Source organism: Hypomesus transpacificus, chromosome 12, assembly GCF_021917145.1.
Source record: "Hypomesus transpacificus isolate Combined female chromosome 12, fHypTra1, whole genome shotgun sequence".
In the NCBI taxonomy this organism is placed as follows: Eukaryota; Metazoa; Chordata; class Actinopteri; order Osmeriformes; family Osmeridae; genus Hypomesus; species Hypomesus transpacificus.
In genome coordinates, this window is record NC_061071.1 from 8648808 (window position 1) to 8673734 (window position 24927).

The following is a 24927-nucleotide window of genomic DNA, read 5'->3' on the forward strand; positions in this document are numbered from 1 at the left end:
GTTTCATGGTGCTTTCACTGTTGCCTGCAGCTCTCCGTCTCCCCCCCCCCTCTCTCCCTCTCCTCCCCCTCCCTCTCTCTCTGTGTGAGCCACGATTAAAAAGACACAAGATATTAAACGAAGGTCGCTGCAACAGCGCAAAAGGTGGTAGGGGATCGCAGAGGAGGGCATTCGGAATCATCTAGAACGTATTTACCGTACGCGCAGTGGCATTTGGGATGTTGTGTGGGGAGAGGGCGAGTCCTCTCATCCTGATACACACACTGTACGTGTGTGTGTGTGTGTGTAGACCTGTGTGTGCAGGCGTGTGTCTGGGTGTGTGTTGGGTTGGGTGTGGGGTGCTTACCTGACGGGGTTGCTGGTGAGGGAGACACGCAGGGAGTCCAGACAGGCAAAGAGGCGCTCGTCTGTGGCTCCAGACTTGAGCTCTCCCAGAAACTCCTGAGGAGAGACCTGGTTCCTGCTCCTCAAGCTGCCCTGCGGAGAGCGGAGAGGGAGAGAGAACCAGAGAGAGGGGGAAAGGAGAGGGAGAACCAGAGAGAAGGGGGAGAGGAGAGGGAGAACCAGAGACAATGGGGAGAGAGGAGAGGGAGGGAGAACCAGAGAGAAGGGGGAGAGAGGAGAAGGAGAGAGAACCAGAGAGAAGGGGGAGAGAGGAGAGGGAGAGAGAACCAGAGAGAAGGGGAGAGGGAGAGAGAACCAGAGAGAAGGGGAGAGAGAACCAGAGAGAAGGGGAGAGGGAGAGAGAACCAGAGAGAGGGGGAGAGGAGAGGGAAGGAGAACCAGAGAGAAGGGGGAGAGGAGAGGGAGAACCAGAGAGAGGGGCAGAGGAGAGGGAGGAAGAAAAAGAGGGGGGGAGAGCAAGAGTGATTCAGGTTAAGATGATTGAGTACACAACACACATTCCAACTAACGCACAAACACAGTTGTGTAATTGTGCTTTAGTTTAATATATAAGTACCCAGGGGCTGGTCTGGTTTCAAACCCTTCGTATACACCAAGGTTAGTAAAAAGCTGCAAATTATGTTTATTGTATGTATAATATGGTATCTAATTATTTCACCCATAGCTATTTGCAGGTCTTCGAGCTACACACACACACACCTCTGAAGGCCATAAACATGTTCTGAACCTCTGGCCCATTACTGAATGAGGATGTGTTGTGTTCAGCGCAATTTATCACATAATTAACTGGGCTAACAATTTCAACAACAAGACATTCCCCAAAAAATAATAAACACACTTTAATTGGGTTTGGAACATTTCCTAAAGACAGTCTGCATATTCATTTATCACTCAAAGGCAGTTTGTTTTTGTTTTCCTACAGGAGGTTTGTTATTTGGCTGTTGTTTCACATCAAGTGCATTGATCTGTGACTCATGTATGGAGGTATGTATTAGTGCGGATGGGTGGGTAGATGGGAACCTGCCTCAGACTGAAGGGGAACTGAAGGTACACGTCTGGACGACTGACTGAGAAGCTGTCTTCATTCACTGAGGCAATCAACAACAAACTGACGACAACAGGGAGAACCACTGAATAGAAATGAATCAGTGCGCTGTTCTGTAATCAGTGCTGGTTGTCTGATGACAGAGCCAGAAGAGAACCCAGGAGAACCCAAAAGAGAACCCAGGAGAGTCTGCTGCACTGATTAGCTGTCTGAGTCTTTCACATGCATGTTTCCTGGGAGGAACATCTTGTTCCACAGACAGTGTTTGCTGTGGTTGTACCTTCTCTCAGTCTGCCTTGGAAATCTGCTAAAAAAAAATAAAAAAAAACAGGTCTTCTAAATATGAGTAAAAATAGTTTGCTTGTTGCACCTGTTACCAAGGCAGACTGTACACAGCGCCCATGGTCTACTGGCCCCGCCCCCAGCGAGACAGCGCTCCGATTAAAACCAGCAGCGCCAAGAAGGTATGAAGAGACCTACATGGCAGCTTCCTGTTGAACAGTGTATGATCCATGCTACCTGCCAGGCCTTGGTCAGACAGATCCATCATCCAGCCAGCTAATTACCCCACAGGCTCCCCGGACCCCTGGGGAGAGGGGTCCTTGCAGTAACCTAGAACTACACTCCAGCTCTCCATGCCTTTGTTTTTATTTCACGCCCCCCATCCTACCCCCCCCCCCCCCCCCCACACACACACACCCGCCCCCCCCCCCCCCCAACTCCCCCCGCCCCCAATCCTTTAACCCAGTTTGCAGCGCTGTAGAGACGCGCTGATGACGGCATACACGCTGTGCTGGTAGAGAGCACAGGTGATGACAGAGAGAGCACAGGTGATGAGAGATAGAGCACAGGTGATGACAGAGAGCACAGGTGATGAGAGATAGCGCACAGGTGATGAGAGAGAGCACAGGTGATGAGAAAGAGCACAGGTGATGAGAGAGAGCACAGGTGATGAGAGAGTACAGGTGATGAGAGAGAGAGCACAGGTGATGAGAGAGTACAGGTGATGAGAGAGAGAGCACAGGTGATGAGAGAGTACAGGTGATGAGAGAGAGAGCACAGGTGATGAGAGAGTACAGGTGATGAGAGAGAGAGCACAGGTGATGAGAGAGTACAGGTAATGAGAGAGAGAGCACAGGTGATGACAGAGAGCACAGGTGATGAGAGAGAGAGCACAGGTGATGACAGAGAGCACAGGTGATGAGAGAGAGAGCACAGGTGATGAGAGAGAGAGCACAGGTGATGACAGAGAGCACAGGTGATGAGAGAGAGCACAGGTGATGGGAGAGAGAGCACAGGCTGATCGGTTTTCTAGGTTGAGATGCAGTTTTTCTTTATCACGGTAGTTGTGTGTTGGGTAGGTGTGTGTTTGGTAGGCTTGAGAGTGTGTGTGTAGTGTATATCAACAATGTGCCCAACAATCGAAGCATGACTTCATAGAGACTGGTGCTGCTATGGGACTCATAATCAGGCAAGATGGTCTCTGTGTGTGTGTGTGTGTGTGTGTGTGTGTGTGTGTGTGTGTGTGTGTGTGTGTGTGTGTGTGCGTGTGTGCGTGTGTGCGTGTGTGCGTGTGCAGACAGTGAGGAAATGCATTTCCAACTGTTTGATTTGTTGTTGAGGAGGTCTTCGCAGACACTGCTCTCTAATGAGGAAATTGATTATGCGTGATTCGTACAAGTAGATATAATTTTTTTCTAAAATTGGTTTGTCTGAAAACGCAATAGAGGGGAACAAATTGCCTTCGTTTTCTGCTTTGCGGAAAGAAAGAAATTACATTTCCTATTAAAATAAAACTGACCGCGCTGTGCAACAGCACATGCCTCTGGAAGGCAAGACTCCAGCAGTGTTACACAGATAAAAGTGAACACACAGACCAGCATGTCCCGTGTGTACGTGCCCTGAAGACGTGGTTCCATCCCTGGTCAGGAAGACCCTCCAGAGAGCTCCCCACACCCTGCTCTCCAGATCAGGTGTCCCAGAACAGGCCCTGGGAGACGGGCACAGCCTTCTGCCTCACACCCGCAAAACCTCCAGCGCTACTAATTAGCTCCCGAACCACCCCAAAAAATTTGGGGAATCCTTCTAACCCAATTTAAGGTTAACCCCGCAAGTGTGCACATATATATTATATATAAAAAGAAAAAAAAGAAAAAAGAGAGAGATGGTCTTGAACCAAAGAGGTTTCTGTGAAAGAGTGAGGACTTCTCCTCGGGCTAACATGGAGCGATTCTTTTCACATGCCAACGAGCAAACATCCTCTGATCCAAGGCCAGGGCTCCTGGAGGATTCATTAGTCCAGTTATCATCGATGTGCTAATCAAGCCTGCTCTCCCAGTCATTTCTCTCCTGGCGCCATCCCATCATGCAACAGGAGAATCACAGGAAATAGGTAAATGTCAAACATGAGGAAGGAATTGATCAGACATTTAAAAGGATAGGTCACTCATAAGACTCAAATGCCACTCTGTTCGTCCTGGGTTGAATATACATGAAGTCGACCGATTACCCATGAGCCTTTGCGTATTTCATGTTACATGCCATCTTCATCCCTCATCGTTGTCCTCAACCCCATCATCTTCATCACTCTCCCCTATCATCTTCATCACTGTCATGGTAGTAGCGTTTGAAAACCCAAACTCCTGCTCTATTGAAATTGAGTGGAACCTAATGTAAACCTTGGCAGAGTATCAATCAGTCAATCATATTGATTGAAATAGCACTCTTGAAAACAACATATGTCAAGTTAAGTGTTGTACAGTGGCGGGAAAAAAGCAGAAATGAGTACACAGAACATAACACACAAGGGACAAACTTTGAGGCTAATTTAGGACAGGCTAGCCAGATATTTAAAGCACAACTAGCAGTGATGCAGTGCACGTGCCCAGAAATCCACTACGGCCAAAACAACATCATCCACAAAGAGGAGGGCCAAAAAGGTGTCACATGTCGTCAGAAAGGAATTAGTGATATCAAAGGGCTCCGATATCACCCGTATCACTGCTGGGGGGAAATAACTAATCCGCCCCCTGCAGATATCGGAGGGGGGGGGGGGCTGGGGGGAGGGGGGCAGGCAGACAAGGGCTCAGACAGACACAGTCCTGCAGCTGTTTGGAGTGAGTTAGTGACTGCAGTAGTAGTCGACCTGTATGAAAGTCCTCTGTGCTCCTGTGCTGTAGCAGCGGGTCAGGAGAGCACTGAGAACAAGGCCAGACCTTAACATTTAGTCATTTGGTCATTTAGCAGACGCTCTTATCCAGAGCAACTTACAGTAAGTACAGGGACATTCCCCCTGAGGCAAGTAGGGTGAAGTGCCTTGCCCAAGGACACAACGTCATTTGGCACGGTGGGGAATCGATCCGGCAACCTTCTAATTACTAGCCCGACTCCCTCACCGCTCAGCCATCTGACTCTGCGGTCTCCTGGTTCTCAGCCACGTAGATAAAGCCTGTGGACAAGCTCAGGTCCAGACCCCCTCTCTGCCTCTCAGCTCTGACCTGGCGAGGGGCTGATCTGATGAATGCTCTGGTGTCAAAACCCCTGGAGGAGAGCCACCTGAAATGCTCAGTGATTTTACGAGAGTAAAAGCCCCCCCTCCCCCTCCCCCCGAGTCTCCGAGAGAGGACAAGGCTAAACGTAACAAATGTGCTTTCGTACACGTGTTCGGAAAAGTCCTTTCATTTGTTACTTATGTTTTTCTGTGTCATTTTGTTCTCGCCTCTTGCAGTGAGTCAGCACATTTCCCGGAGCCAGAAGAGCCCTCCATGAAAGCTTCTTGAGGTGGCACATTGAGAGACAAGGACATGCTGACCTCCAAATCCACACAATAGGAAAGAGCGAGAGAAAGAGAGAGAGACAGAAAGAGGGACAGTTGAAATAGAGGGGAAGAGAGATGGAGAGTGAGAGAGAAATAGATGAAATCATACTGTGAGAGAGTGAGATAGAGAAAGAGAGAAAACCAGGGAGAGAGTAAGAGAGAGCCTCCATAACAACCAAGGAGGAAGAACTGAAGGCTGGTGGTGGTGGTGGTGGTGGGGCTGAACACAAGCTCAAAGTGTGTCCCAGTCATCAGCCACACAAAGCCCTCTCCCTCCCAATTTTCCATCCAGACGAACGCACCACCAGCGTGGAGCTCGCCTCCTCTTTCAGCTGCAGCCGAGGGAGGTAATTAAGAGCCCGGGGGGGGGGGGGGTCGGGTCATGCTGCCTGACGCCCATTGAAGAGAGAGCTGGGGGGGACCTCATTCTGCTAATGTTCCCCAATCGTGTGAATTCAATCACCATCTGTAGGAGCTGCTTATCTCGCCTCCTCCGCGTGTTCCTCTCAGACTCTGAAAGGCTTTTATCATGTCGCATCACGCTATCATACTCTGATCTATATTCAATTAAACGGCAGCGCGTCGAGGCCACCGGGAAAACAGACCCATTAGTGCCCCGAATCTCCATCTCCAAAATAGCAGCTCCTGTGACCTTCAGCTCAGCACCCAGGGAGAGGAGAGAGAGAGACAGAGAAGGAGAAAGAGAGGAGAGGGAAGAGAAAGAGGAGAGGAGAGAGAGGAGAAAGAGAAAAGGAGGAGAAAGAGAGGAGGAGGAGAATAAGAAGGAGAAGAAAGAGAGAACAGGAGAGGAGCTATAGAACGTCCTAGCTAAAGAGAAGGCGTTCTCCTGAGAGGTTTGACCATATTTGGAAAGTAGCGACTGGATGCTGCAGGTGGTGAGAACAGAGACGGCATTTCATTCCAAGAAGGAGAAGAAGAACGACAATGAAAGACAAGACAAACAGAGAGAGAGAGAGACAGACAGACAGAGACACAGAGAGAGAGACACAGACAGATAGAGACAGAGATACAAAGACAGAGACACAGAGACACAGACAGAGAGACAGACAGAAAGACAGAGAGACAGAAAGACAGAGATAGAGAGACAGACAGACAGACAGAGAGACAGACAGAGAGAGAGAAAGACAGAGACAGAGAGACAGGGACAGAGAGACAGAGAGCGATGAGGAGACCCAGGCTGTACTGCAGTAAAGCATGAACAGAAAGACTGAGGAGCCCATTAGTGTGCAGGCCACAGCGCTCCCAGCCAGGTGTGACAGAGCCAGGCTTGGAGGGAGGCCGGACAGCTGCCTATGCATCAGCACCACCTAGGGGTGACGGGCAGAACAACAGGAGCCGGGAAGGAGACAAGAGGCAGAGCTGGAGATGTCAGGTGTTCATTCAGGAGATGTTTCCTCTAAGCTGACAAATAGGAGGAGGGGGGAAGGATTCAGAGAAAGATTGAGAGACAGAGATCCTGAGAGAGACAAAAGGTTCAGAGAGAGAGAGAGAGGTTCAGAGAGAGAGAGACAAAGGTTCAGAGAGAGAGATCCAGAGAGAGTCAAGAGAGACAGTCAAGAGAGACAGAGAGGGCGTCTACTTTGTATCACACTAACGTCTTTTCCAGCACATTCGAAGTGTTACATTTCATTTCAACAAACCAAGCCTCATCAGGGACTGTGTGGTGCCTGGGCCAAGCCAGCCCTGACGCTACTCCCTGGTCCAGGGACACAGGCCCCACCACTGCTGCCTCCCTCATCTACCACACAGTGTGCATGTGTGGGAGGAAGTAGAGAGAGACAGAGAGACAGAGAGAGACAGCGGGAGAGAGAAAGGGAGAGAGAGAGGGAGAGAGAGAGAGAGAGAGAGAGAGGGAGAGAGAGAAATAGATGGAGGGGAAGGAGCAGTGAGGCGGGGGTGCAAATAGGAGAAAAAAAGAGGGGAGGGGGTGGGCAGGGAATACGAGAAAGAGGGGGTAGAGAAAGAAAGCGAGAAGGGGGAGAGAAAAAAAGAGAGGAGAGAGAGAGACAGACAGACAGAGAGAGAGAGACAGAGAGAGAGAGAGATAAAGTGTGTGTGAGTGTGTGAGAGTGTGGGTGTGTGTGTGAATTGATAACTGCCGGCTCTTGCGATATCAATCTAACCCAGCTCCTACAGGTCAGACCTGACGCTCTGCATGGTGCTGTGGCATCACCATGGAAACCCACTACCGGGGAGACGTCGTCATGGCGAACGATGATGCATCCTCCCAGTGAGCCTGATTGGACCCAGCTGGAGCACCATCACCACCGGCACCAGCCAATCATGGCTAGAGAGGCAGCCTGGTGCACACTGTGTCAGATGCACGTGGCTGGAGTGCAGGTGACACGGAAGATTCTTACCCAGACAAAACCAGGCCCAGGCCCAGCCCCAGCCCCAGCCCCAGGACCAGGCCCAGCCCCAGGACCAGGCCCAGGACCAGGACCAGGCCTAAGACCAGGCCCAGCCCCAGGACCAGCCCCAGGACCAGGCCCAGCCCCAGGACCAGGCCCAGCCCCAGGACCAGGCCCAGCCCCAGGACCAGGCCTAAGACCAGGCCCAGCCCCAGGACCAGGCCTAAGACCAGGACCAGCCCCAGGACTAGGCCTAAGACCATGACCAGGCCTAAGACCAGCCCCAGGCCCAGGACCAGGCCCAGCCCCAGCCCCAGCCCCAGCCCCAGGACCAGGCCTAAGACCAGGACCAAGACCAGGACCATGACCTCCATCCTGACATGGTACCAAGGAGAACATTCCATCAGTGTAAGCAGAGCTGTGGAGGACAAATCACTTGTCGGCTGAGGACTAAAATCCCACCCTGCCACATGGTATTGAAGAGACCACAAGAGATTGTAACAAGTTACCACGATGTGGCTTTTAACATGCATTGTTTGCTGTGTATATTTACAGCAGTTAGGTGTGTTTTACTCTCTTAACGATCAATCGGCTGAACGATCAATCATTTTAATTGTGGTCAGACGTTGTGGACGCGATCGGAATCTGGAATCTACTCAGCGGTTTTCTGTCCTCAGGAAATGCTTGATCAATGCCAGTCCAGTCTTTTACTTCTCCTTTCTCCCCCCCTGCCTCCCCCCCTCCCCTTGTCACTCTCTCCCTTCATCCTCTCTCCCTCCCTCCCACTGTACTTCTCCCTCTCTCTATCCCTCATTCAAACTCTCTACCACACCTTCTCCCTATCCCCCCCTCCTTCTCTTCCTTCAACTCCCTTACCCTCTCCCTCCCTCCCTCCCTCTCTCCCCCTCACACACACACCCCACACAGTTGACAGCTGTAGATAAGGGCCTACAGTACAGCATGAAAACAAAAACAAGAAAAACAACCGTACAGAGAGAAAAACACCCCAGCTCTATCTACCTACGGCTACTGCCGTTTTCAAAAACATGAATCACAAACATTTCTTTCGATTTGTTTTTTCTTCATTCCTTTTACTACTAAAAGAACCAGCGTCCCATATCACCACGGTGAGGTTTAACCCCGGAAAAAACTTCAGCGATCAGCACACACCGTCTGTCTCTCTTGATACAGGCAAAGTTATGGGCAGATGGAATATATTTGGGGGATGCCTAGTTGCCTACAGGTGCATTTGCAATTTAAAAAAGACAGTAAGCGGCGAGTGCCAGGGTGTCTATCAGAGCGTGAGCACCACTGTAGCAGTGGCATCCAGGTAGTGTCAGGCATGCAAACACATCAGGGGAGGGAAAAGGTGAGGACTTAGCATGCCTGTCGTGTACAAAACACGGAGCACACAGCAGGATGTGTTCATGGTTCCAGTCTACTAGCAGCAAGGTACGGGACCCCTGTCACCCTCTCAGGTAGTTCAATCCCAGCATGCACTTCACCTGCCACGGTGCAGTCTCACCCTCGATGGTAAAGAACGGCCTGCTCAGAGCGGGCTCAGTGGCGTGCCAGGAAGTGGAGACGGCGGCGTTCATGACTTCCTGACCACGTGGAGAACAGAGCACTGCGCTGGAGGGCTGGCATCAAACAGCACCGCTTATTACCCCAGCCTTCCACCACCAACACCCAGCCACACCGGAGACAGGACTTGCTGCATGCCAACTAGGACCACGCATCTCACGCACACATGCCCTCATCTCAGACGCCTGCCAGTCAAATCACTACTTGCTGTAGCTCTCTGAGGGCAGTCTTAAGGGTCGGCTCATGTCTCCTGCATGGGCTCTGAGGCTCACATCGTCTCCCAGAGGAGGGGAGGAGAGGAGAAGAGGGGAGAGGAGGAGAGGAGAGAGGAGGAAAGGAGGGGGGAGAGGAGGACAGGAGGGGGGAGAGGAGAGGAGAGGAGGAGAAGAGGGGAGAAGGATGAGAGGAAGGGAGGGAGGAGAGGAAGGGAGGGAGGAGAGGAGGAGAGGAGAAGAGAAGGGAGGGAGGATAAAAGAGCCTGCCAGAGTATCAGAGTCCAGTACATCCAGATGACTGTGTGTCTGACGGCTGCTGATGTTTGTTATGGACAGCACTGCAGAGGGCTCCCAGCTGGAGGGCTCCCAGCCAGGCCAGAGCCTCAGTGTCTGCTAATCAGAACCACACGCTGAGAAACACACACACACCTCCAGAACCCATTCCCACTGTGAACACACACACAACCAAAGACATGCTCATACTTCTAAATAAAACATTCCCATTGCGCACGAACGAAAGCATGCACACACACCCACCCACACGCACCTTGTGGTCCGTTCTAGGATGGCCTTAAGCAGTGCTGAGGGACAGTGCTCCAGCATGCCCTGGACAACTCAGAACACACGTCCCAACGTCCCACCGCTCTGCTTCTCAACCAATTACCTCTCTGGCTCTGACAAGCCCCACAAACACAGGCTGGAAGAGCTGCCGCAAAGACACAGAAATCAGGCCATGCCTCTCTCTTTCCGTTTCTTTCAATTCCTCGAAAGAAAGAGTGATGAAAAATTTAAAAGGGAGACAGACAGGATGTTGATGGAGTCCAGGGAGGGTGTGTCTCCGGGTGGACAGGGAGGGTGTGTCTCCAGGGGGACAGGGAGGGTGTGTCTTCAGGTGGACAGGGAGGGTGTGTCTTCAGGTGGACAGGGAGGGTGTGTCTTCAGGTGGACAGGGAGGGTGTGTCTTCAGGTGGACAGGGAGGGTGTGTCTCCGGGTGGACAGGGAGGGTGTGTCTCCAGGGGGACAGGGAGGGTGTGTCTTCAGGTGGACAGGGAGGGTGTGTCTTCAGGTGGACAGGGAGGGTGTGTCTTCAGGTGGACAGGGAGGGTGTGTCTTCAGGTGGACAGGGAGGGTGTGTCTTCAGGTGGACAGGGAGGGTGTGTCTTCAGGGGGACAGGGAGGGTGTGTCTTCAGGGGGACAGGGAGGGTGTGTCTTCAGGGGGACAGGGAGGGTGTGTCTTCAGGGGGACAGGGAGGGTGTGTCTTCAGGTGGACAGGGAGGGTGTGTCTTCAGGGGGACAGGGAGGGTGTGTCTTCAGGGGGACAGGGAGGGTGTGTCTTCAGGTGGACAGGGAGGGTGTGTCTTCAGGGGGACAGGAAGGGTGTGTATTCAGGTGGACAGGGAGGGTGTGTCTTCAGGGGGACAGGAAGGGTGTGTCTTCAGGTGGACAGCCGTCCTGGCTGCACCATGGCTGGACCATCTGATTGGTCCAGGCAACGACACCATTCATCGGAATGCAGCGCTGCTCTCCTTAACACACATTCCATTACGATAGCAGCCTCGAGATTACCAGATTAAGAATTTATCTTAAGTGCGGAGATACAATATAAAAAATAAAAATAAAGACTTTCTATATCTCCACTCCCATTCCCCTATCTGGATCTACAAACCAAACGCGTTCCCAAGGCACTGAGAAAAATGCCTCTACTTCCCTTTAAAAAGGCAGATGCTGTCGCAAGATCTGGATGTCGAGCAAACCGCCAACAAGAAGTAGCATGTTTGCGCTTCCCTGTTCCATGCAACACCACAAGGAGCTTCACAGGTGAAACCAAAGCCAGCGCAACCAACTCTCACAAGCACGAGGGCCAGAACCCCCGGGGCGGGAAGCAGGTGGCCTGCTGGGGGTCTTCTCCTTCCAAGATGGCCGTATAACAGAGGAAGCAGCAGGAGTGTGTTACAGGAAACTTGTCTGGACTGACTTGACAGTTGTTCGTCTGCTCTCGGGTCTCCTCCCGAGGCAAACTCCAAATTGAAAGTGGAGAGCAGGAAACTGTGACCTTGTAAATCTCAGATGAATAAAGGGCAGCTGTTCAGGAAGAGAAACACGAGGCGAGGAGAGAGTCAGGGAGAGAAAGAGACAAGGTCGTCAGAGAATAGAAAAGAAAGAAAAACAGAATGAGAGAGAGACAGAGAGAGAGAGGGGGCTGAGAGAGAGAAAGTAAAGAGGGGACATTGATAGGAAAAAGGCTGCAATTTCTGTGGGAAAGATATGGCAAGCAAATTGCACTGCAAGGCTGAAGTGAAAGTTTTGCAGTTGGTACAGACTCAGCCTACATAATGAAGCTGACCAAGGACTCTCTGCAGAGCCAGGACTTGAGAACCCCTGGCCCTGAAGCATCTAGAAAGCAGCTTAGCATCTTTTAATGTCGGCCAAACAGCAACCAACCCACTCCCTCCCAAGGCAAATAAAAACCATCATTCATCTCCAAAGACTACAACCCTTGTTAAAACACCAGAGAAGAGAGCTACATGTCACAGCAGTGGGTCCTGTGGTAACCTGAGCAGGTGTTTGGAGGGCAGGATGTGTCCTGCCTGTGACAGGAGCTGATATCGGCTGCTTAAAAGATGATCATTCTGAAAGAGTTTTTAAAAGTTCCTAAGAATTGTCATTTACCCTGCTTGTGAGAAGGGGCTCCTTTCTGGTGAAGCATGCCTGGGGGTGAGACAGGCTGATGTCAGGTGAAGCATGCCTGGGGGTGAGACAGGGGCTGATGTCAGGTGAAGCATGCCTGGGGGTGAGACAGGGGCTGATGTCAGGTGAAGCATGCCTGGGGGTGAGACAGGGGCTGATGTCAGGTGAAGCATGCCTGGGGGTGAGACAGGCTGATGTTAGGTGAAGCATGCCTGAGTGTGAGACAGGCTGATGTCAGGTGAAGCATGCCTGGGGGTGAGACAGGGGCTGATGTCAGGTGAAGCATGCCTGGGGGTGAGACAGGCTGATGTTAGGTGAAGCATGCCTGAGTGTGAGACAGGCTGATGTTAGGTGAAGCATGCCTGGGGGTGAGACAGAGGCTGATGTCAGGTGAAGCATGCCTGGGGGTGAGACAGGCTGATGTCAGGTGAAGCATGCCTGGGGGTGAGACAGGCTGATGTCAGGTGAAGCATGCCTGGGGGTGAGACAGGGGCTGATGTCAGGTGAAGCATGCCTGGGGGTGAGACAGGCTGATGTCAGGTGAAGCATGCCTGGGGGTGAGACAGGGGCTGATGTCAGGTGAAGCATGCCTGGGGGTGAGACAGGCTGATGTTAGGTGAAGCATGCCTGAGTGTGAGACAGGCTGATGTTAGGTGAAGCATGCCTGGGGGTGAGACAGAGGCTGATGTCAGGTGAAGCATGCCTGGGGGTGAGACAGGCTGATGTCAGGTGAAGCATGCCTGGGGGTGAGACAGGCTGATGTCAGGTGAAGCATGCCTGGGGGTGAGACAGGCTGATGTCAGGTGAAGCATGCCTGGGGGTGAGACAGGCTGATGTCAGGTGAAGCATGCCTGGGGGTGAGACAGGGGCTGATGTCACGTGAAGCGTGCCTGGATGTGAGACAGGCGCTGCGGTCTGGACTAAAGAGCCAGCTGCCCTCATGCCTCTGATGAAAGTGCCTCTCTTCTTTGTTGGTCTCTTTGATTGCAGAGGTCTCTGATATTCTGCCCCGGGGCAGAGAGAGAGGGGGAGGGACTGTATTGCCTGGCTTTATGAGGTGAATCTATCAGGTGGGAAAGAGCTGGCAGCTACTTTGCCACTAGTTTGAAGGATAGACAGACACTGGGCACAGATCCTTGTCCTTGAGTGCTGAGAAAGGCACCTTTAAATTAAATGTATTATCACATCAAATGAAGCAAATGACAAATGGGAAAAAATACAATGAATTGGTGCACTAGATCGAACAAACGTAGTCAAGTTAAAACACCATCTCTCCCTCTCCCCCCTGTCTGTCTGTCTGTCTCCCCCTTTCTCTCTGTCTCCCTTTCAGTCCATCTCCCCCTCAGTCTCCCCCTTTCTCTCTGTCTCCCTTTCAGTCCATCTCCCCCTCTGTCTCCCCCTTTCTCTCTGTCTCCCTTTCAGTCCATCTCCCCCTCAGTCTCCCTCTCTCCCTCCATCGCTTGATCTTTACTGGGGCATTCATAATATTCATAACAACTAACAACAATAATGATCAAAATAATAAAGACACGCTCAACACAACCTAATACCCAAACAGTCTTTCAGTTTTCCAAATGTGCTTCTGTCTAAACACATTGACATGATGATTGGGGGGAGGCCAATACAATACCAGCTAGAGAGAGTTCTGTGGTCTTTATCAATGATCTATATCTGTGCTACTTTATAATCTTCTCTCCCCATCTCTCTCTCTCTTTGCAGACTCCGTGGGAGGGTCATATTGACTGTGGTGTCAGGTGTTGGTCTTCTCCACTGCAGCATGCAGTTATAATCAACATCCTTGAGGCAGGAACATTTTTGAAAAGGAACCGTCCATCCATTCAAACAGGCACAACGCTTCTCACGGTAGCACAAATCGTTATTCTGTAACGCATTGCAAACAGTGCAGAAGTATTCAGGCTCCCAAAAACGGCGTTGACGTTCTTTTTCAACTCAAACGTTTCTGATGGATCCTTCATACAGTACAACGGTTAGGTGCTCAAACCAGAGATAGAGAACTGTAACATTTGTCCTAAGACATCCCAGGGCAAATGACTAAAATAATCTTACACAGCGGTGGCCTAATTAACCTTTTGGGATCTATCTGGTGACGGGCTCATCTGCGAAGCTAAGAAGCGTTGGTAGATCTGAGTGGAGCTAATTACTACCTACTGAGAGGAGGTGGAGAGAGCAGAGAGGGGAAAGAGATGCACTACCTACTTAATACCTTAAACTTTTTAAATGGCACAAAAATGAGACAGGAGGTGTTTGAATTAAGGGGATTACCCCTCCTGTGAGGGAGAAAGAGAGAATATCCTCTCAGTATTAAGACTGGGGAGAATGAAGAGGCCAGACATTTGGTACTCATTTATGAGGCTCTAATCCCACTGATTTAAACTCTGATTTCAAACAGGAAAGGCTTCCGTTTCCTGTGCGGAAAAGCAAGGAGCCCCTTCTCACAAGCAGGGCAAATGACAATTCTTATGAACTTTTAAAAACCCTTTCAGAATTAAAACTAACTTCAGAAGAGAGAGCAAGGGGGGGGGGGGGGGGGGGGGGGGGGGGGGGGATCGGGGAGGAGGGGCGCCGGCGTAGACTAAATGTCAAGTGGTTTAATGAAAAATAAATACATTTAAAAGAAATGAATCAAGTGTCGAGGGCTCGGTTGGTGGTTTGTAGGGGCACTTCCTCTTTGTGGTGGCATTAGGAGATTGGGTGGAGATCTGGCCTGGGTTTTAGAGCGCCTGGTGACGGATGGGGTTTAATACCGCAGAGGGATCTGCCTGGTCTGGCACAGACAAATGGCAAGAAGGGATCTCAGGATGTATTGACACAGAATCTGTAATGACTCTGACATTTAAGAGGAGCAGCTTTGGAGGGCTTTATTATTACCCCTCTCTTCCTCGCTCGCCCCCTCTCACTCACTTCTATAGGATATCAAAAGGAAGGACTGTGTGACACAAGAACACAGGTGCATGCATGCGCACACACACACACACACACACACACACACAAACACACACACGCTGCTGGCCCAGTTCCCTGAGTCTTGTAGGTGTCTTCCCTGATTCCCCTTGCTACCAAAGGCAGGTCAATGCTGAGAGATAATTAGCTTTGGCTTCAGAAACGACTGGTAAAGACAGAGTGGCCCTCGGGCCCAGGTACCTTCAGCACGCACGCTGCCCTTGAAAATGCTGTCATGAGAGAGACGGTGAGGAGACACCTTGAAGAGGAAGCTACACGGAGGTGATATCTGTAGTTTCTCATATCTCGCACGATCATCAGGAATCTCCACCACCAGGTCCAATTAATTAGACACACACGGGGGAAAAAAAGTCACTGTCGTCAGTTTTAATGAGCCCAGACAAAGTTAGTTTCAATAAATAATATGTATTTTTAGCGTGTTAAATAGCTATGCCGTAATCAAAAGGTAGAACGTAAGCCTAAATGATACCAGAGCTGTTTGTCTTATGGAGCCTCGTTCTAGAGTGAGATTGAGACTCCATCTGTTCGCTAGTCTCACAAATACTGCGTAAGACAAAGAGAAATAAGCAGACAACATTAAATATGAATGAAGCCATGCAAACAGCAACATAAGACAACCCACTCTACACAGGTGTATGAACTCAGGTGGTTTGACTGCAACATCCAGGCGGCTTCTGGCCATAACAGCGCAGCCGTATCAAAAACTTCTGTCTGAGTAACGAGAAAATCCCCACTAGAGTAATAAATCAATTTGTCAAGCCGCACGATCAACACAAAATCACTTTCAAAAGACTCAAGATGAAGAAGCAGGCTCAAAGCTCCATTGAGAAACACTTTCTCCACTTGGATCTCTTCCAAGTCCAATAATCAACTGGTCCAGTCTCAGGGCTGGCCCCGGTGCTGGGCCCGGGGCCCACACCAACACAGAAGCCTTTTCTAGGCCTTCTGAATTACGGCCTAATACCATTGCTACTGTACAGTCGCTACCCCTTTCCCAACATGCAACAGGGTTTGCTGTGGTGATGAGAAAAAAAGCTAAAGTGCTGGAGGAGGCAAAGAAACAGAGAGACAGACAAACAGAGACAGACACACGCGAGAGCGAGAGGAAAGAAAAGGAGAGGCAGCTATGTTCTAATCCTCGGCACGCACAAATTATTGATGGCACCTCCTCCTCCTATAGACAGCGTAGCTGTGGGCTGTGGGGGCTCCCGGCTCCATCCTTCATCCACCTCTTGACACACTGATGCTGGAGTGAGGCTGCAGAAAGAACCTGGAAGAGGATAACCTGGACACACCAACCTCGCTGCAGTGTTCCACATGACACAATAACAGTTTAAAAAAATAGATTTAATATATATATATATATATGATATATATTTTCTTATATCTATCTATATCTATATATATTTTCTTATATCTATCTATCTATATCTATCTATATCTATCTATATCTATCTATCTCTATCTATCTCTATCTATCTCTATCTATCTCTATCTATATATATATCTATATATATCTATATATATCTATATCTATACACACACACGCACATATAGGTTTTGGCTGATACGAAAAGAAGACTGAGAAAGACATGTAGGGAATAAAAGCGAATTACAAAGTATTGACATCTACGCCACAACGGGTGAAATAAGATCATGAAAGGGGCTCTTTAAAGAGAGCAGACCGGGGCCAGTGACAGAGATCTGAAGCCACAGGGCCGAGGTGGAAGCATTAAGTTGACTTGTGGTGCTATTGCAGTGTTGACTGGAGGGCTGGCAGGCCAACACAGTGACAGAGATGGTCCTCCAGTCTCAGGGCTGCACAATCCGTTAGCTCAGAGCCCTTAAGACCTGGACATGGCTCTGTCGAAATTAAATGGCTTTGCCCAAAGACCACAACACACACACACACACACCACCACACACACACACCACCACACACACACACCACCACACACCAACACGGTTGCCAGTGCTGCATTTCTCACTGGTCATGTTGAGCTCTCCAGCAGTCCTGGCTTACCCTTTTCCTCCAAAAGCAAATTAGTTTTGGGGACACCTTCCAGGGTTTGGGTTGAGAGGGTTTAGTCAAGTAAATGCACTTTTGATTACTTGGCGCCGTCCAACGGCGATCCCGCGACTTCCCGCTGTTTGGAGGGAATTAGGAGACACATTGACCCGTCTCCCGCCTAGCAGAGAGAAAGACAGACTTGGGAGAAGGAGAAGGCTTCTAACAGGGTGTGTGGTGGAGCAGGGCAGGTCTGAGGTGGACACTAGGGGTGGGGGGGGGGGAATCGATTCACATTTGAATCACGATTCAATCTTCAAGCGATTCACAAATTTTAAAAATATATATGTTTTTGGTTGTTTTTTCGTAATATTTTATTTATAAAACATTTTATAAAAAGTTTTTTTTTTTTTATTATAATCGCAAAAAATCTGGAATAGATTTGTAATCGATTCGTGAACCCAAGAATCGATTTGAATCGGTACCAAAAGATTCCCACCCCAAGTGGACTCATCTTGTCTGGGGTGCAGTCTTCTTTAGTCTTACGCATCGTTCACTCATATGGCATTCAGAATGTCACAAATCCCCAATCACATGATTGATGCATTACTCACAAATCAGTCATGTTCAAATTCACCAGCCCAAGTGGGGAAAAAGCCCTTGTGGTCTCACAGCTAATGATTACACCATGTTAGGTAGAAGCTAACTAAAACCCATTCGCATCATGCTAGATGGCACCAGTGAAACTCATTTGAGGGCTCTCTTCCATCCAAATGACTGTCTGGATACGCTCCGTGGATCACAGCCCTGACCTGAACATGCAAACAGGAAGTGGAAACTGCACAGACAGAGCAGAGAGAAAAGGCAGAGTGGACAGAGAAAAGTAGGAAAGGACAAAAGAAAAAACAGACATCTGCACTTCCACCTGATCCTAAAGGATCCAACCTCAAAAGAGCAACTCAAATAACACAAGAGAGAATTTTTCTTGGCGCTAGACTCGCTACTCATTTCAAGGAAACAAGCCCAGCCATAGGGAAGGTATAATGTTTTCCTGGTTTCGCAGAAAAAGCTGTTTGGCCTCCATTCTTCATGCTGTTAATAAGCATACATGCTTTTGAGAGCTTCCTACAAGCAGGAACACCAACACAGAGGCCAATTAAGGGCTGGCTTGGACCGACACAGGACTGCTTTCTGTGTAGCCCAGTGTGTAATTGGGGCAGATGCTGTATAAGAGACTGGCAACCTGGACTCGTCCTCGAAGCAGTGGATAAATGAAGCCAGGACTCAAAAGGATTTCTCCAGAAGAGTAGGCAAGCTGACATCACACTACACAATACATAGCTGATGATAATGGAAGAGGGGGGTCAGTGTTGGCTCCATTGTGGTTCTGTACTGGACCATGGCAACAGAACTGCAGATTGGCAAGAGTGACATTTCAGACGGAAGCTGGATAAGGGTCACCTGTAAGGAATGTTCCAGGCCTCTGATGGAAGACTTCTGCGTCTACTGGTTGAAGTCATCTCAACTATTCCTCAAGAAATGCTCCGTCAAACACTGACTGGGGTCAGGATACAACAGAACTGGTAGACTGTGCTTTTCATTTTCAGAGCCAATCCCATGACTGTCCTAACACTAAGTTTTAATCAGTTTTCAAAACGTCATCAAACTCCAAACTCACACGACATCATGTCTCATGTGGGCTCGACTGTTCCCACCGTGGTTCCATTCTCACACCTCTGTGAGTTCGGCAGCTTCGGGTCATTCGTCTTCATCTGGCCCTGCCACCTCACTGAGAACACTGAAACATGCTGCACCACACTCTGGACTGGACTGTAGTGGAGACTACAGCAGCGGGAAGAGAGAGAGGGAGGAGGAGGAAGAGAGAGAGAGGAGAGGTACTGTGAGCAGAGCAGCCGTTTCTTTATTGTGATGTATTGTGCTCCAGGCGAGAGGGCGGCCAGGCCCGTGGCGAGAGCGAGCGCTCCTGCACGTGTCGCTCCCCTGGCCGTCTCTGCGTGGTTTCAGCTCCGCTGCATCAACCCATCCATTACCAAGCTCACCTTGGCACTGACCGGTTCTTTCCGGTTTGTTCCGGTGACGTGCGCGCGGAGGTTAGCGTTCTCATCGACCCAGCGCACGCGTCCTGCAGACTGACAAACACCCAGGGAACGCCTCACGCATGACATCTCTGTACTGTGCTCTCTGGCAGGAGGGGGGGACGATCACTCTCTCTCTCTCTCTCTCTGTCTCTCTTTCTCTCTGTTCACCTCCTTCTCCTCTACCTATCCCCCCCTTCGACACTCAATCAATCACTCCCAGCATCCTTCAGTCAGTCACTCTCTCCCTCCCGAGCTCGTTCACTTTATTTCGTTCTTTACTTCCTCTTCACCTCCCTCGCTTCTCCTCCCTGCGGGCTGCCTTCCTGCCTCCCTCCATCATTCCTCCCTCCTCTTTGTCCATCCATCCTCTCTCCCTTCCCAGCTGTGTCTATCCCCGCTGCCAGGGAGAGGAGGGGGAGGAGATGAGCTGATCCCTGAGCAGGCCACGACCAACCAGATCCCACCACACGCCACCGAGACCCAGACAGACTCTGACGCTCTACAGACTTGCAAAGTGTTCAGGGTCACGTTATTGTAAACAAATAAAAGCAGAGGTAAAGAAATATAAATTAAATGGACAACAATTGGCATCCCCCTCCTCTTCCCATCTCCAAATTATAGTCTGTAAATAAAGGGGGTGTTCACAGTTACCCACGCATGACTTGTGTTCAAGCCTTCAATTAGAGGCCAAGCGGTTTCCAAACCCCAGCCTTCCTTCTCTCTCTTCCCCTCGCCCCCCGCCTCCTCTCCCTCCCTCCTAACGCGATGAACACAGCAGCTGTCTAATCACAGTCGCTACACCAGCACAGTCCCTGGAACAGAAATGAGCTGGATGATGTTGCCTTTGTTTTAATGAATGAATCACTAGCTCTCTGTCGTTCCCTCACCTACCTCCACCCACCCCCCCCATCACACTGTCTCGCTCTCTCTTCCTCCATCTCCCTCTCTCCCCTTTTCTCCCTCCCCTCCCCCTCTAATCACTGAGAGGATGAATCAGGTCCCTCCAATCACAATGATCTCACCTACCAGTTGTTATCGTTCAAGACCCTGCTGCCACTGCGCTCCCATGTGTGATTCTCATTTTGACTCCAAATAGAATTTACTCGACTATGCCGTAGCGTGCAATCAGCGACTGTGATATTTGAACACTCATTTCGGCATCGGTCAACTGATGAATTGGTTTGTTCTAGCCTATAGTTCAATGTGGATTAAACAGCCTGGCGAAAAAAAAAGAGAAAAAGATTGTACCAATAAGGACTTTTTTTCTCTACACTTGCATTAATTGTCTGTACCATGTGACAGAGACAGACACAGAACCAGTGTGAGCCAATTAGCGATGCAAAAACAAGTAACAAATATCCATGGAAACCGCTCCAGAACGCCACAGGCATCTCCAAGTCTTGCTGACGTCTCAATCATAATTAAGTCAGAAGACGTTTGTAAGATTACCAACGGACCGAACAAGCAACAACATATTGGTTGTTCACAATATGTACTTCTTGTTTTTGACTACCCGCAATGCTGTGGGGCTATCTTGTTGTTATTATCAGTGACCTATGCACTTTGTAAAGCTCTCTCTTGGAAGTCGCTTTGGATAAAAGCGTCTGCTAAATGAATAAATGTAAATGTAAACAACAATACAGCAGCTCTACAGAGATGCTGCAGGACACAAGGGTCTCCACTTCAGGCTGGTCACACACTAGTCACACACTGGTCACACAGATGCAAGCAGAAGCTCATCTCATCAAACATACCGTATCACGCCCCAAGTTTACAACATACCTGGAACAATGACTCCAGATTGTCTTAAGAGTGTGTGAGTCGAACTAACAGCTGCTCTCACACGATGTGGACAATGGACGGCAGGATGAAAACAGAACTGTCGAAATGCAATTCATCGAAAATAGGCCAGCAACAAAGACGCTAAACTCATTAAAGTGAGATGAGACGTGTGTGGACGCTTTGTCAAAACAGACATTTTGCTTCTTCACCTTGACAAAACATAATGATTATGGTAACAACGGAACTTGCCTGGATATGAAAGCAAAACTGTATTCAAGCTTGTCTAGACTGAAATTCCCCTATTATAAGCATTATGTACACAGTCTTCAGACAATCATGCAGAGGAGAAACTGCTACTGAGCATCAGTTGGCTAAATTACATAAAATTAAAAAAGGATCTCAGTGCTAGTCATGGATAACACCATATGAAGGTACAGGTGGGCGTCCTCATCGATCTCTAAACACTTTTCGAAATGCTCCAAAATACGTGTTTTAGGCCCATAAATGTTTAATAGTTGTATCCAAAAGGCTGACTTTCACTGGCTGCGCTGAGGCCCTCTAAAGGGCTTGGTCCCTCAGGGTAATTGAAATCAATGTGTAAAACGTGGCCTTTTTTATTCTTCTTAGAAGCAAACAAAACGATGTGAGACCAGGCCTCTTGGGTAGGAGACTCAAATGCCCTCTCTGAGCCTTGACAGTTTTATCACGAAGTTCTCCAGGTGTGAACTCAGAGGGAGAGAGAAAAGGTTAGGGCTCGCTTCTGAAAACAAGGTCGACCAATCCTGATAGCAACCCACCCCTACGCCCGACTACATGAAAAGGAATAAGCCAATATCTTATGGCACTCAAAAATAATTACATTCTCACGGGAGGATTGCCAAGCGCTGTATAATTTAACACACACAACTTTGTGTTTCTCAGTTAAATTTTGAGAATTGGGTAGAGAGAGAGAATGATCCAAAGAAAGTGGGAGATGGAGAGAGAAAAAGACAGAATGCAAAAGGGGAAGAACAAGAGAGAGAGAATGATGGAGCAAAAATAAAAAAAGGAAAAGGTGCAGGTAGTCTAAAATGAGGAGGAGATAGCAGAACCAATCCCGAGTTGCAAATGTGTTTCTTATCCAGCCTTCAAAGTCTCAAATGTACTTTTATGGTTCAGGGAAACCCTGTCAGAGTGTAAACCAACAGGACATCGTTCACATTGGAGACTATTAAGAGTGTTCCCAGTTCAGACCAGTCTTCAGTACCTCCAGTTCACAGACAGCTATAGCCTAGTCATGCTTCGACAGGCAATTCACCAAACAGAAAAAAAGAATATATATAGAACATTGAAAATGGTCAGCCAGAGCAAAAGTGTGATTGCAAATTGCAAATCAATCAATGTTCAGTCCCCCGGTTACGTCACCCGAGGCTGGGAGGAGGACACTAAAGCGAGACAGAGACAGAGAGACAGAGAGACAGAGACACAAAGACACAGAGACACAGAGACACAGAGAGACAGAGAGACACAGAGAGAGAGAGAGAGAGAGAGAGAGAGAGAGAGAGAGAGAGAGAGAGAGAGAGAGAGAGAGAGAGAGAGAGAGAGAGAGAGAGGCTATGTGTGGCAGGAGAGTGATGACAGGCCGTCTCCTCGCCTACCGCACGGCACCACGCCGCTCCAGAGCCTCGGGGCAGGAACGGGGAGGATGCCATGACACCAAGAGCAGCCATTAAAGCAAAACACTGTGTTTAACCGGCGACGGAACCCGGCGACGAACCCCGGCAACACCCCGCGACTCCGGCCCCTCCTCCCCAGAACTTCGTCGTCCTGTTTTTTTCCCCCAGACGAGAGAAGGAGAAGCACACATGACCTCCAGGCAGCGCTGTGTGTGGTGAAAGACTGGGGACAGTGAGTGTGTGTGAGAGGGGCTGTTCATTAAGGGACTGGGATATTTCTACATCTGGCTTCCCATGTGGAAAGGAGGCTTTTCCATCTGAACAGTGTGTGACCTCATGTGTTGTTGTGGACTCACGGCCTTGGATGCTGTGACGACGTACTGGAGAACCATTTCTCTCTTGGTGCTCAGGTCCTTCTGCCTCAGAGGAGCCCGCTTGTCCTCGTTCAGGTTCATGTCCTCCTGGGGAACACAGCATGAGAGATAGAGATAGAGATAGAGATAGAGAGAGAGAGAGAGAGAGAGAGAGAGAGAGAGAGAGAGAGAGAGAGAGAGAGAGAGAGGAAGGGGGGGGGGGAGAGAGCGAGAGATAGTAGGAGAGAGACAGAACGATCGAGAGCGACCGAGAGATGAAAGTAAAGAAAAAGTGAAAACAGAGAGGACGGGACATCCAGTTAGGCTACAGGCTACATGTGATACCAAGCCAACACCCAAGCCTCCAGACTCATTCAACCCCGCCTCACAAAGAAGGCTCCATACGTGGAACTCCCTCCCCTCCAAAAAACACAGCATAAAAAGGCCTTAAGCGGCGATCTGCTCCCCTCCTCACCTCTCGCTCCTCACCTGACGCCTCCGCTTCCTGGAGGGAAAGTCAAAGAGGCCGGTGTCTTTTCGAAAAGAAAGGAGAGCGACCTTGTGTGTTCCCGAGTCAGGCGGAGAGAGACTCGCAATGTTCTCACATCCCGCCAGTACGATAGCATGATCTCCTGGGGGTTCAGCCAGAAAAGGTGACTTTGCCCGTGGCAAAAGAAGGGGACCGTTTTGTAAAAAGGACGAATTAATGTACCGTGGCTCCTGAAACCAAAATAGGTTACGCGTGAGAGTGATGTCGGGGAGAACAATGTGTTTTTTGGACACAAGCGGTGTGGACGGGTCAAGTTTTCGAACGTTCGGATGGAGACTGATGTTAAAAAGGAAGATTGTCTTCCATCTCTAGACACACACATCTCTCCTGAGTGCGTCAGAGATTTCTCCAATCACAGCCCTCTCTGAGGCCTCCAGCCAGCTGTCCACACAGCTACTAAACAGAAAGCGACACGGAACATAATTGGATAGATTAAGAAAAGAAAGACAAAAAAAATAAAAGGAGGGATGAGGGAAGAGAGACAGCTGAAAAGAGAGGAGGTCCTGGAAGGGGCAGATGACAACGACGCTGAGGTGGCTGGCCAGACCGTCACCCTTGGGAAGAAGCGTGGGAGAAAGCAGCAGTGATTCCTGGGTCTGCAGAGACTTCAAACTCCTTTCTGCTTCCACAGATCTGAGCCATGTCCCTACAAAGCAACAGAGGCTTTGTACGTGAAAAACATTGTTCAGAACATGACCCTGGGTTTTCAACTCGACTGAAAGAAATTCTTGATTTCTGGAATTTTCTTTAGCTCATGGTCAGGGCAGAAGAGGTTGTGCGTGTGCGTGTGTGCATGTGTCTGTCAGTCAGAGCCAGACACAAGCCAGTTAATTCCAGTTGACATTTCCTCAGAAGTAGTGCCAGCTAGTAGGTCTATCTCTGTGTAGAGAAAACACACACACACTCAGAAAGAGTCCAGAGGAGAGCCAACTTCTTATTGGTTGATCTGTTGAGAAGTTTAACAAAGAGGGAGGGTGTAGGGTTGAGATGTGTAAAGAAGAAACTTGAAAAATGGAGTGGGGATTAGCCGCAGTCAGACTATTGGCTGTCACTGAGCTTGCAAGTGGAGTGAGCCAAATGAATAAGATGATGTAACAAACGTGGCCACTTTGAAATAGTTACCAATGTCAAAGCAAATCCGGTGGAAGACGGGTGCACTTTTGCAAAAGCGAAAGAAAATGATATGGTAAACACAGTGTGGATGTACATCTCCACCCACATCGCCTGTGGCTGAAGCAGTTTTTGGTGTCTGAGTTAGAAAAGAGAGAGACATAGAGAAGTAGGGAAGCAGGCAAACGGATTATTGATTCTGTGTGTGTGTGTGTGTGTGTATACTCCCCAGTGTATGTATTTAGGCTAGCATGCGTGT

The 24927-nt window shown here is 49.4% G+C and overlaps 1 protein-coding gene across 3 annotated transcripts in view; it reads right to left on the minus strand.

The window, feature by feature from the left end:
* Positions 1-327: 327 nt before the first annotated feature.
* diaph3 (diaphanous-related formin 3) overlaps positions 328-24927 on the minus strand; it is a 41725-nt gene continuing 17125 nt past the window's right edge. For 2 of the 3 annotated variants that reach the window (XM_047031596.1, XM_047031595.1), the window contains 2 exons: positions 23012-23116; positions 22594-22806 (listed from right to left, as the gene is read on the minus strand). In XM_047031596.1, coding sequence (XP_046887552.1) covers positions 22594-22806; positions 23012-23116 — 318 coding nt within the window. Of the gene's footprint in view, positions 478-22593; positions 22807-23011; positions 23117-24927 lie in introns of those variants that run through there. The other variant, XM_047031597.1, reaches the window with a different exon arrangement.